This window comes from Carassius auratus, chromosome 38, assembly GCF_003368295.1.
Source record: "Carassius auratus strain Wakin chromosome 38, ASM336829v1, whole genome shotgun sequence".
NCBI lineage: Eukaryota > Metazoa > Chordata > Actinopteri > Cypriniformes > Cyprinidae > Carassius > Carassius auratus.
This window is the reverse complement of record NC_039280.1, coordinates 19,586,029-19,600,097: the sequence shown is the minus strand read 5'-3', so window position 1 is coordinate 19,600,097 and position 14,069 is coordinate 19,586,029. Positions and strand designations below refer to the sequence as shown.

The 14,069-nt window shown below is 39.1% G+C and overlaps 1 protein-coding gene across 5 annotated transcripts in view; it reads right to left on the bottom strand.

The window, feature by feature from the left end:
• Nucleotides 1–11,944: 11,944 nt before the first annotated feature.
• Nucleotides 11,945–14,069, bottom strand: part of usp54a (ubiquitin specific peptidase 54a) — a 63,073-nt gene continuing 60,948 nt past the window's right edge. For 4 of the 5 annotated variants that reach the window (XM_026224630.1, XM_026224631.1, XM_026224629.1 and 1 more), the window contains one exon: nucleotides 11,945–14,043. In XM_026224630.1, coding sequence (XP_026080415.1) covers nucleotides 13,484–14,043 — 560 coding nt within the window. In that variant the 3' untranslated portion in view covers nucleotides 11,945–13,483. The remainder of the gene's footprint in view (nucleotides 14,044–14,069) is intronic. The other variant, XM_026224633.1, reaches the window with a different exon arrangement.

Below are 14,069 nucleotides of genomic sequence, written 5' to 3'. Positions count from 1 at the left end.
GCCGTAGTAGCCCTGTGACAACCTCGCACACGTTTATATCATACACACACAAAGACAGTTGTTATAAAATTAGACCAGCATAACGACGACCTCACATTCTCCGAATATAAAATTTTTCAAGTATGTGAAGGTACCTATATGACGTAACACGGGATTAAAGGGTCTTTTTTTGTCAGATTATACATTTTACACCAGTTTAAAATAAAAGTCAGATGTAGTTTCATACAGGCATACTGTGGGGTTCAAAAACCTGATACCTCTGTGGAAATCGTTTTTGCATCATTTTCTAACAACTGTGCCTAAAAAAAAAAAAGAGCAAATGTTATAATTTCACAAATGAATGCAAGTGTTTGTGTTTACCCTTGTTGAAAGGAAGTACACTTTAGCATACTTTTTTTTTTTGAGTAACTACTTATTTCAGAAATAATATACTTCAGACGAATATTACCTTGCTGTTTTAGGTATAACCACCAGATGTATTTTAACATTTAAAACATTATAAACTCTGAGAATGTTGATGAGCTATCATCATTGAATGGAAAGTGCACTCAAAAATGACAATTCTGTTATTGTTTACTCAACCTCATGTCCGTCCAACTTTTCTTCATTCTCTGGAAGATAAATGATGGTATTTTGAAGAAAGTTGGTAACAAAAGTGAGCAATGACTTCCATCGAATATTTACAACTACAAAATCAATGGGAACCAAAACTGTTTGGTTATTAAGTTTTGGAACAACATGAGGATGTGTAAATGATGACCAGAATTGTCATTTTTGGGCTATTCTTGTAACATGAAGTAGGTATAAGTAGGCCAACAAGAATATTTAAAACAAAAGTGGTTCAATTTGTAGAAGACATATGGAAAAGACACACAGACATTGTGATCTCCAGTTCGGAGTTAATACAGATTCCCAGTAGTCTGGTCACTCACACACACCTCCTCTTAAGGAGGTAAATGGCAGTTCAACAGTGTGACCATACTCCCGGAGTCTTTAATGGTTTCTGTGTCCTGGACCCCGATTTTAACCAGGACCCTGGGGGCAACTGCCACCAGCAAGTGGTAAGAAAGTGGCATGGGTGTCTTGACGAATCTGAGGTACTGGTGGTGGGCATAAACTCCTCTCTGCCTGGACAATCCTGGGCCAGATGTCCTTCTCTTCCACATGTGAAGCACCAGATGGCCACAGTACTCCACAGAGGCCTCTCATCCTTCCAGTTCCCTTGGGTTTTAAGAGGTCTCGCTGGAACCACTTCGGTGTACTTCTTAGGGGGCTCTCACTCTTACCTTGGTTTCCAAGGTAGAGTTTTATTCACTTCACTGCATGAACAGGGAGATCATGGCAGGCTTTCTGTGCTTCCTCAGTTAGGAGAATGAGTAGAAGGTTCGCTCAGTCTACCCTGGGCCTCCGCTCTCATTGGGCTCATTTTCTCGAAGTGATTGAGGTAGGTTTCAACATCTTCTCTAGTCATTTTGGTAAAATAATCCTGTGGTCACCTACCCTGTAACCTCGGTCCTTCTGCAGAGCTCAGTGATAGCTACGTTTATTGCGGTTTGAGTCTTCAGAATGGCATTCAGGGCCTCCATTTCCTTTTTCTTTTTCTTTTTTTTTCTCATGAATACATTATCCACCGAGACCCAGGACTGGGTGGGAAACCTCAGGAAGATAATAGTAATGATGCAAGAGGCAGAGATTTAATCAAAGAAAAACTTAACTTTCTTAATTTTTTTAGAGTGGTGGGTGAGAGGGAATGGGGAGAAACTGGAACAAGGCACTAAAAGTAGCTCTTATTCCTTGATTTGCACCTGGTAGCATCCAATTATATCTGAAAAAGGTAGGCAAAAGAGATGGATTAGCAGGTGAGGTTCTAATGACTCACTTCCCTGTTGATGTCTAGATCTCCTAGAGCTGGGGTAGGCAATGTCTGTCCTGGAGTGCTGATGATCTGCAGATTTTAGCTCCAACCATGAAAAAAGCCTCACCTTCCTGTAGCTCTAGTAATTCTGAAGACCTTGATTAGCTTGCTCAGGTGGGTTTGATTAGGGGTGAAGCCAAACTCTAAAGGACATCGGCACTCCAGGACAAACGTTGCCTACAACTGCCCTAGAGCTTGACTGGTTTAATGCCTGGACTGAGGAACAAGCTCTTTGTGTTCCCTCAGCACCCCTGCAGCTCTCGTACTGTGGCCTCTTTGTCCTCTTTTATGCTGTGGCTGATTGTGCCTGATTGTGCCTAACAGCTTGCTCCTGAGGATCCCTGTCAGAGGAAAAAAAAGGATCACACCTGTTTTTAAGGAGCTATCCCTGGTCCTGGGCAGCACACCTTGATGCCTCCTCTGACGCTGCTCTCCATGGTGCTGATGGTGGCTGTGTTGCTTTGAGAGGGACAGTGCTGATGACCCACAATAAAGATCTACTTTTACGCATACAAAAAGATTCCAAGCACCTTTGCACATGCAGCAATTCTATGCAGTCTTTCAAGGAATCCTTGAAAGATATAATAGTCGATTCTCAATGGACTCCAGGTGTTACGTGTACGTGTTTGACCAAGTGCACAGCAAAAGATATTTAGACACACAATCATCACTGGCAGACACATCACAAACGTAAATATTTAAGGGAAAGTTCATCCCAAATCAGACTACAAGAAATGCAAAAGGATAGACTTGACGCACACACAGGTTGCTGGATTGAAGACACCAACAAGAACAAGGGCACTTGACAAATGAATGAAATGAAATGTGCTGTGTTTTTTTGCCAACTGGCAACCTGGGGTGCCGAAATACAGTTGGGTAAACTGGCAGTGGGTGGGTCTCACAAACCAAAACAGAGACAGAGATTTCATCCCAGAATGCACATTTTCAAAGTAGAATAAATTACTGTAGCATTGTTTTTCAGATAAACAAGTATGTTAACTGAGCTTGTTTCTTAAATATCTGCAAACATATACTCGTATTTTTATGCTTAAATAGAGTCAAAAACTTACATTCATATGGAAAAAAAATACATAAAAAATATATTCTTCTTCTGTTCCATTGAGTATAGAAAGTTGTACATTTTTAGAATGGCGAGTAAATAATGACAAAAAAAATTGATTTTTTTTTTTTTTGAGTGATCTATCACTAAATATGTTCAACCTCTACAGAATGAGGTAAACAGGGTCAACCATATGTAAAGTTATATTAAAAGTTATATTATCTAGAGTGGAGTGGTATCAGCAATAGCTACGCTTTACAACACTGGAAAAAGGGGGACAAAAACAGTTCTAGCTTGAATGGAAACCAAGGGGAAAAATGAAAAGATTAAAACAACACACACATTCAACCAATCAAGGTCAGTCAGCATTAGTAATCATTCCTGTCTTATGAGACATGCTGAGCAGAAGATGTGACAGTTAAGCAGACTCTGGAGTACAAAGAGTCTGATGAAAGATAGTCTTCTTCTCTCTACTACTTGTGAGTCATCTATTGTAGAAGAGGTGAATGATTAGTTCAGCACTAGCATTTTAAGCACCTGAATAGGATTCGTAAAATAGAACAAATGTGTGCATTCACTCAAAATAACCCCAGAATTGCAACTCACACAGGTCAATATTAGTTTACTATAATATTACTATAGCTTCAAATTTGCTTAAAATATATTCAAGTCTTTAGGGTTTGCACAGCAAAAGATAACTGGATAAAAGGAAAAAGAGACAAAATGTTCTCTTATATTTATCAGTAATGTTTTGAATGAAAGACCAATTCAAGGAACCAACCAATGGCTTTATTAAATAACCCTCTGAACAGACATGCCTAGTCCACAAAGATAGAAAAATCATCTTGAGTGAGTCATCTGGAGTGAGTTATTTGACTCAGAACTAAATAATATAGACATGGATTTCACATAAACATATTTACTAACATCTCTCTCATCACGCACTCTTAAAAATAGAAGCCCCAAAGGAGGTTTTCACAGCCATTGCAACAGAAGAAAAAAATGTGTTTCTCCAAAGAAACTTCAAGAGAAAAGTCTTTAAATAATTTGACAAACTTTTTCTACCATAACCACTGATTCCAATAAAGAACTTTTATTTTTAAGAGTGTGTGGATTTCATTCCTAGACATTTAACTTTCATGGTCACTGCTGTAGTTTAAAACATACGATTTGCATCTTATTGGCAGCATAAAGACTTCCCATTTTGATTATAATAATGCTCATTAAATCTTTATAAGTAATTCTAAATGGAGAGCTTTCAGAACAAAAGTCCATTATGCAAAGCAAAGTACAGTGATTTAAAATCCAACATAACCCCTTATTCCTTTAAGATTTCAGAAAGCACAAAACTCCCCTGCTGATGATCAAACCATTTGCATGGTCTTTTCACAGATTACAATAAAACATGGCTCTTTTGCTTTTGCATGTCTTTGGAGTTTAGCTGGACAGCAAATGAGAGATTACAGCGACTGTGTCCAGTATTTCATCTCCATTTTCAAGAGTTAAATTTCTCATTGCTTGACCAGAGAGACATCAGACCAGTGTCTGTGATCCCCCAGCATTAGATATGCTATAAGAATGACCCACTTACATCTTCATTTTCAGATGAATGGACAAAACAATGTTGCTGAGAGATATTGATCTACGGTTGGCTGGTTTGGTGGATCAATGGCTCCACATCAATGCGTCTTCATATCTGCAGCTTAACAACAAGCATTCAGAACAATATTTTAAATAAGCATAGTTAGGAAGCACAGATGGAGTTTGTTTGGAACAGTGTGAATTGCATATATGCATCTGATTGACAGCATCTTACAAAAAGAAAATCAGCTTGAGGCTTTTAGAGTATAGGGCTACAATATTGTACTGAACCCTGAATATTACTTTGAGAACACTTTTATGTTCTTAGCAGGTAGGGGAGAGCAGGGGGGAAAGTACCATTTTTCAGAAAAACTTCATTTTAAAAGATAATGTTGTATACAGAGATATATTTCTGCTGTGGCCAGTAACTCAGAAGTGTGGTCTAACAATACCAGGTGGTATTTTGTAGAAATGTAGAAAGACTTCAGTATAATTTCACTTTGAACATAAGTTGCACATTGTTACTTTCGACCCCATCGGTTGGGACGAAAGTAACACACAGGGGGGTCAAAAGTAACAATATAAGTTAGATTTTTTTTCTGTTAGTCTTATTTTTCTTAAGTATACCTGATTGTGACCTTGTTAATAAATAACTGCAAACATATTTTGTCCTTTATCTTTTCAAAAAAATTATTAAATTACATTTTCATATTTTCATTTTAAATTTAAGTTTAAGTTTCATCAGATGTCTTAAAACCTGACTGTATTTTTTTTTATTGTAAATTTCAATGTATTTTTATATAATAATAAAAAAAATTCTACAGAATGCACAATATAAAATTTTTATCACATTAGCATAATAAAAAAACTCTAAACAATGTAACAGTAGGCCTATTTATGTTTCCATCCAGTTGTTTTTATGCATTAATTAAAAATGTGCATTAAAACATCTGGAAACACTGCAAATTCACAGGTGGAGGTGTAAAGGCTAAGATATGGCTAAAACCTAAATATAAATGTGATGTAGCAGCTACCCAGAGAGATATGTTCCTCTATGCCCAGAAACACCCTCTCAAAAACATCTGGATAAAACCAGACCTCTGTCTGTCTTTCTGAACCTCACTCGGACATCTTCTTTTGGTTTAATATGACATTAACATTTGTAAGAAATGATGCAAGACACAGAAATTCACAAAATAGCTTGCACTGGAACAAAATAAATACTTTTTGTGACTGTAGCGGGACAAAAGTAACAACTGTTACTTTCGACCCGACAGGAACTCCTGACATTTAAACTCGTTTTATTTTTATATATAAAAAAAATGAAAATGCAAATTTTAGGATGTGTTAAAGCACTAAATAACCTGTAGATTGATCATTACTTTGACACATGAAACAAGAAAAACAACACGACTAATAAAAAAAAATTACCGCTTCAATAATTTACTTTTTGTACTCGAAAACAGTTTTACGGACCTAACTTCGGGAAACGATGAGGAAATCACATGATATTTCTCAGCTCCGTCAAGGATTGCATGCTGAACATGCTGTCATAGCCAAGGGGCAAGGAACTCGACCGGAAGTTGAAGTCGGGTGGGGGCTGCCATCTTTTAGCAGAACTTCACTTGCGTTAGCATTCCCATTGACTCCCATTCATTTTGGCGTCACTTTGACAGCGAATAACTTTACATCTGAGGCGTTTAAAGACTCTGTTTGTCCATTATTTATTTCTAAAGATACACGACAATGTATAAAGGGTTCCATTACCTTCTATGTTACATTATGGCCCCGTATAAACAGTTTTTGTAAAAAATAGGCTAACGATTGCGTCATAACCACTCGGCTCTCTGTCGCATTACTACAGACAGGTGGAGAAGCTCGCAGGCAATTAACTTAATATGGCGTACTGGCGTTACATTTTAAAATACTATACAAAATAATTAATCAGAATATTTACTCCTGCTCACTCACGACAAAGAACTCCCCGCTCAAGCTCGCCGTCTCTGCAAGATTAATGATGGCAGTTTGCACGCACAGCTACTAGAAGATTTACATCTGTCAGACAGGTTGCTGACGTCGTCAAGCTTCGTTTGAGTCTGCGCGTCAGAAACGGAAGTGCTAAAAAACGCTAAAACTGGGCTTAATTTGTCTCAATTGAGTTCCAATGGGGTCGCTGTGTCCATTTCTTTTACTGTCTATGGTCATAGCTGGGAATGCAAATGCAGAAAGAGGCTCGGAGAAAATCGCTTTGTTACTTTCGTCCCGTGTTACTTTCGCCCTGGTTCTCCCCTACTTTCTTACCAATTTATAGAGAGTACATAAAGAGCATGGATAATGTTCCCACAGCAGGTAGATTGGAATGTTTCACACGTTTTAAAATGATAAATTAACTTATGAGTTAGAAACTGTGATGAAAACGAATATGCAGAAGTGGACTGGTTTGACAATAGCATTTTACAGGATAAGGCCTGTTCACACCATAAGGAAGATAATCATTAACAACAATGATAAAAATCTAGTTTCAAAGATCGTTTAAAAATCTACATTTTAAAATGAAAGTCACACACACCACAGTGGTTAATTACGAACATTCACTTTCTAACATTTTTTTTTTCCAGCCAGAGCAGAGCAGTAAACTGCACAAACCTAGGGCTATGAAGCCTACCAAAGCCCACCAGAATATAAGCTGGCACTTCACCATAGGATTCAGATTTCTTCTCCTTCAGCGACAATGTTCTACACTGATCACCACTGACTGTGGAATAGTGACCTCTCTGCTCAGCTGATTCGCTGCCTTGCCCAGCTTCCTCTGCCGCCATCTGGTGAGCCTTATAAAGAGCAAATTTCTAAAAAGCAAATTTTCACTGCATTGGTTCAAATGCTGCGCCGTTATTGTGGCCGATGACAGCCTCATTGAGTGCATTTCCTGCTTTGGAAAATCCCACATGGAATTCACACTCACAGAGATGGATTGTTCCCACTATGAGAACGAGTCTCACCTCTCTGCGCTCATGGACAGCATTTTTTTTTTTTCAAAAAGTGACTTCACCTCTCACCCCCTGTGAGGAAAAAACAGTTGGGCAAAGGATCGCAGGTTCGGATGTGACTGAGCTCACGTCAGCTCAAGTCCCACATGCCTTGCTATCTCCATGCAGAGAGGCTTCCCCTGTACTCTTCACCTAGCCTGACCGTCAAGTCCCTCATCAGTGATCCTCTCCTTTTTTCCAGGAGGTCGATGACTAGTTCACCAGGTCGTGGAGCGCCCCATACCCTGCATGTATCCGTACTTCTGCTTCATCCGCCCTCACTTTGGTGGACGGCACTGAAAATAAGGGGTACAAGAAGCTGCCTCCGCTGGATGAGTCAGTGGACGCCCATCTCTGTGGTCCTCCAGGTTCTGCATCTTTGGCCATTCTGCTGAATGTCAAGACTGACGCCTTGTGAGCCTCCCAGTGTGTGTTCTAAACACCATTTCTCAGGCTAGAGCTCTGTCTACAAGACACCTCTAGGCCTTAAGTGGTCTGTGTTCTCCAGCTGGTGCTTAACCTGCAGCGAGGACCTGTCCATCTGTGACATATCGTGATATTGTCCTCCCTGCAGGAGCTGTTGGATAAACGGCGCTCCCCATCCATGCTCAAGGTCTATGTAGCAGCTATAATGCCTTCTTATGCCCCTATAGCAGGCCAGTCAGTGGGCAGAAACAACTTCATTTTCTGAGGGGGCCTTGTCCCCTCACTGTCCCTATGTGGGACCTGCCCACTGTTCTTAGGGCCCTGAAGTATCCTCCCTTTGGGTCACTGCAGTCTGTTGACCTTCGGTCCCTGTCGTTGAAAACCGTTCTGCCGCTAGTAAACATCGGTCTAACGAATAGACTTGCCTGGCAATTCTAAGGTCGTCCTGAAACCAAGGCATGGTTATATACATAAGGTGCTCTCTACTCCATTCAGGGCACAGGTCATTACACTCTCTGCACTTCCTCCCTCAGAAGGAGTTGAATTTACTCTGCCCCATTAGGACACTGAAAGTTTACATCAAGCTTTCCACCTTGTTTAGGCAGTCTGAACAGCTCATTGTTTACTTCAGTGGCCATGCTAAAGAGCATCCGGTCACCAAGCAGAGACTTTATAAGTGAATAGCTGATGCTATTATGCTAGCGTTCTCTCCATTGTGCCTGCAATGCCCCATTGGAGTATTCAATGGGCCATTCAACTAGAGGCGTTGCTTCTTATTGGACATGGTCTAGCAGTATGTCCATTGCGGAAATTTGTGCAGCGTTAAGCCTCACCGTCTGCATTTGCTAGGTTTTATAACCTTGAAGTGAAACAGCCTGCATCCAATGCTCTGCTGTGAGAATTAAATGCCCTTATCGATGAAGAGCCAATGTTTCACTCAAGCACAATCTGGCCTTAATCTGCAGATGCTGCTTTGGCCCATGATGTTCTTTGTGAATCTGCAAGAAAGAAACCAAAGACCTTTTCCCTTTTTTCCTCCCAGATAGAAAACAAATCAATTCACACCAAACGGAATTGTCAGTTGCCCCCCTGGCCTCTTGAATGTTACTTTGCAATTGACTTGCAGACTGTTTTGTCATTGCTGTGACATTGGTTAACACATAACAAGTACAATCCTAGAGCAACAAGACTATGTAATATGAGCTGTGTCCTTATGTGCAGGTCATTGACTGTCCAGCTTTTAATTATTTGAATTATTCATTTTTATTACTTTAACACTATAAACTGTAATTACCTTCTTATGTACAGTACATCACTTTTTTCAGCTTTTTTTTTTCTTTTTTTTTCAGGAGCCCAATAAATGTACTAACTTAAGTCTCTCTTTTGCTTTTTACACATTTATGTGTCTTTCTTTCATACAAACATCCATTTAACTTAAAAAGGCAATCATTCCATCAACATACCAACTTGTTTTTTCTTGTTCTCGGTTGTTGCTAAGAAACTGAAACTACCTCATTAGCTTAAACAAAAAAAAAACAAAAAAATTGTTCATGATTGAAGTACAAGTGAAATCTTTAGAGAAGGTCTAGGTTACCACACACTCCTGTTATTACTGGATAGCAGGAAAAATATCAGACAATAAAACTGCAACAAGCATAGCAGCACAAGACGCTCACTGGAGGGCCTCTCAGGTCTAAATTAGCATATTAATAGTGGCACATGAACAAAAAGACAATAATTTTCCCAATAATACCAACAGTTCTGTTACTCTGATGCTATCATAAATGCTTGTCCTGTTTGACATATTCATGCCAGAGATTTGGCCTAATTTAACAGGGTGTCCGCGGGGTTTTAAAAAGTATTAAAAAGTGATAAATCAAAATGGTCAAATTTAAGGCCATTAAAAGTGTTAAATGTGGTCTCAGAGGTATTATTTTTTTCCAAATTAGGTATTATTTTTTCCAGACTATCAGGTGTCCTATTCTGATTGAAATTCTATCTGCGTTCGCGTTAGTTCGTTTATATGGGCACATAATCAAAGATCTTCCGTCTCAGTATGTTTGATGCTGACGTCATATTCAGTGGTCGTTCGCCATCATCTCAGAACACTGCGCGCTCAACAGAAGTGGCTGGCTTACGTTTTATTTTAGACTTGCTTCAAGGCATATCTTCTACGACTGGACAAACATCGTCGTCTTCTTGCACAAATGCAAGTTTTCTAATAGCTGGGTTAACGACCCAGCGTTTAAGGACTGGCTCAGGCCTGTACAGGGAATAACAGGCAGTAGTGTTGTCAAAAGACCCGGTACTTCGGTACCAAGTCGGTACTAAAAAAATTTAAATGTGACAGTACCAGGTTTCTTTAAGGACCGGTAGTACGGTCCCATGCAAACCCGATTCTTGACGCATACCCCGCTATGATTTCCGCGAAGCAGAAAACGAGTAAGGAATCTCAAAATCCAGTCATGTAAATTAAACTTACATTTTAATATGGACAGTCATGGAATTTGTGAAAGCATAAATTAATCAAATCAAATCTCCATATGGACCAGTATCTGTAAATGTTAAGCCGCAAAAGTTGTTTGAAATATGAATCCGTGTTCTGCGCGTCTCTGTGTGAATTAATGAATGGGTTTGTTTACTACATAGACTGAAGCGCATGACGCTTGCATTAATTTCAGCATCTGTTGTCTTCTCCTGTCAAAATAATGGAGTTCATTTGGAATTATTCATATTCATTTTCGAAAAAGCAGAAGACATACCGGTTTCTCCGGTAGTGGGCGGAGCTAATGATCAAATAGAAATTTCAAAATGACAAATATGCATTCATTAGGCCTAAAATAATTTTTTTACATAAGGGCATTGTGCTAGAAATATTACTAATATTAATAAAATGTATGTGATACTGCTACCACTGTTGAAAAAAATAAAAAAACTTTATTTTTTAAAGAAATAAATCTCAATATTTCTTCCATGTTTTAATATTAATAGCAAATCCCCTTTATTTACCAAAAATAAAATGTGTTTAAATTTTATTAATTAAAAGACAAATTAAATTTGGGTGAAACTTGTTTACTGTTTTTCATAATTATATAACTTGTAGAAAAACTTCAAACACAATTGTTAATAAGTATAAAGAATGGCATTGGTTTTATTTTTAGTGCTAAAAACATAAAAATGGAATGCGTGCTTGGAGAGAGCAGTTAATTCTACCAATCTCAGCTGTCTGCGCGGCTGCACCTCCACCACCACCCCCACAAATTTGTGGTGCAGTTTGTGAATCCGCAACAGTTCTTAGAATCCGCAACAGTTCATAGAAGATGCCTGTTTGTAATGCATCAACTTGCAATGAATACCAGCCAGTGTGCTGACACTATCCATTTTCTCCATTGCACATTTTATGGTATTTGTTTTATTTTTATTTACTAAGTGAAATAAATGTGCAATATGCTGTCAACATCAGTCTCTAAATCTATTATTTTTTGTATGTTATATATGTCAAAATCTGTGTAAATAATAGAAAGGTCGCTGATTAACACTTGCAATTCAGTGTCGTGATGGTTTTAAAAAATATTCTAAAGGTAGTAAAAAAGGTATTAAAAAGTAGTAAATTTAACTTAAGGATTGCTGTATATACCCTGTTTAAGTAAAACCATGTTAGGTTCCTTAGAAAAGGGTTTGCAGAGATATTCTATTTGTTCATGATTATTTTAAAAATGATATTAGAGATTGCTGGGGGACAAATATCAATCAGTAAGTGTGTTGGGTATAATGACTTTCAACAATCAAACTAAGTATATGCATAAATATTTTTCAAGAGAAAAAGTCTCCATTTATATTTGAAAATAAGCAATTATTAAGACACCCTACAAACCATAAACTAACTAGACAGATAGGCAATTTTTTTTTAAGAATAAAGGCAGCCAGAAAAAAAGGTACAGCATTCTGCTCCTGACTGGAGCTCAATATAACTTTATTGCAAAAATACAAGTTTGATTTCTAGCACAGCATTTACAACAAATCTGAATCCGTCTGTACTTAAGGTCAAAGACTGAATATCTGTACACACTTATATATACACAACCTTGCTTTTTTGCCATATCTGTTTGTATGTTAACTCAGGAAAAAAAGAAGGAAGGGTAAATCAGTCACAGATCCCTGTTGTCAATAATTACGGCAGGACAGTATTACACTGCATATTGGCCAAAAAAAAAGAAAAAGAAAAGATAATTCTGATAATTTGCCCAGTGGGAATTCAACACAGAGGCACTCGATTCACCGTTAGGTACTGATTTACGAAACCATAATACACGCAAAACTGTTCTGGTGAAATAAAAGTAAGAGAGCATGTGATTGGTTGAGGTATTTGACATGCTCGAAAATGGATTGGCCAGGTTTCAATATAAACTACTCATGTTCACTACGATGAGCAGGTAACACTTTCATTTCCGTGACATGGCACATTGCACCATCAAACTCCGCTAATAACTGACAGACACTCCGAACACTTCCAATGTTTAAGACTTAAAACTAATTAACCATCTCAAGCCACAGGTTCCTTCCTCAATAGCATTCAAGAAATTAAATAAGAATCTCTAAGTCGTAAAACATACTGAAAAAGTTTTGCACTTATCAGTTAATGTAAGATATACTGTAGAAACCCAATAGTTAAACTGCTGCTACTACAAAATAAAAAAAAAATTAAAAAAGATCACAACAGGTGTCGGTGCTACTATCAGGCAGAACAATACTGTACACAAAAATATCGACACAAATGCCAATGAGGTTGTTGAAAGTTGACTGCTGGTACCTGGTGTACCTCTGATTACTTGCACACACTGATGTTACAGCCCTCTAAATGAACTAGTTACACATAAACATTGCTTTCCCATAAAAATGGGAGAAGTTACAACAGAGGAACGCTTTAACTTAACACTTCTGAAGTGCACTAAACTTGAGTTAACAGTTCAATTACAATCACAGAACTAAGTAAGGTTAGCTTGGAATGCTAATTGGAAACTAAAGCATATTTGTGCATATATGGAGCAGACAATGTATATCAGCAGGCAAAGTTTGTCAGTCTTGGCGTTTTGTGTTTGCATCAGTTAAGATGCAGTGGCCCACGCAGCAAAGTGCTCTGTTCTTCACAGCTTCGTGCTGAGATAGTGGCCAATTAAAATTAACTTAACTCTGTGGTACTGAATTATCAGTGGAAATGTTTAAAAGCACAGGGAGTGGATGTCCTCCTTTTAGCGTTTAAATGCAGCAGCTGCGTTTAACATATGCTTTCGGAAAATGACCACTCCACATTCACATATGAGACAAACATCATTGTCTTTCACTTTAGCCATAGCAGCTAACCTAAGACCTTCCTGCTTTTTGCTGTGTGAAGAGCTTCACAGAATTGGCACAGGCTTTCACATCTACTTCCAAGTCAGAGAATGAGTGCATTGAAGGATGCGTTTCCTGCATGACTCAGCTGGTCATCCTGTAGTGGTTCATATGGGCTCTGCAGGTCTGGCAGTAGCTTCTAGTGGGCTCAGCTGGGTTTTGCTTGCACAACCCGCAGATATAAACAGGAAGGCTACGGGATGTCCCACCCCGTGGTTCTGTCCTGGGAAAGACATGAGTGTCCCTAGCAGCCCTCCAGTCCCTCTCGGGGGGCACATCAAGGCGGAGGGGTTGGGTCGGCAGCTCAAGGTTAGGGTGATGATGGCTGGAGTGATAGGAGATTGGGGTGGTTGAAGCTGATTGTTGTTGAGGCTGTCTGTAAAAGCCATCAATCGTCCTATTTGATGCTGTAGTGCGGTGAGGGTGGGATAGTGTGGCATAGGCTGCGTCTGGGTAGTTCCGGGGGCCTGGGCCTGCTGGGGGTCCCGGCCTTGCTTGATGCACAGGGGGCCCAGATGAAACTGACCTGCGGGGGGCCCTTGGAAGGGTGCCGTAGCTCATTGCGACATTGTGGTAGTTTTCACGGGAGAAAGTTTCACCCCTGTCAAGCACAGCCAAAAACTTGTTGGCCTTTTGGCAATCTCCTGCAGAGAGGAGCAAAGAAAAATAG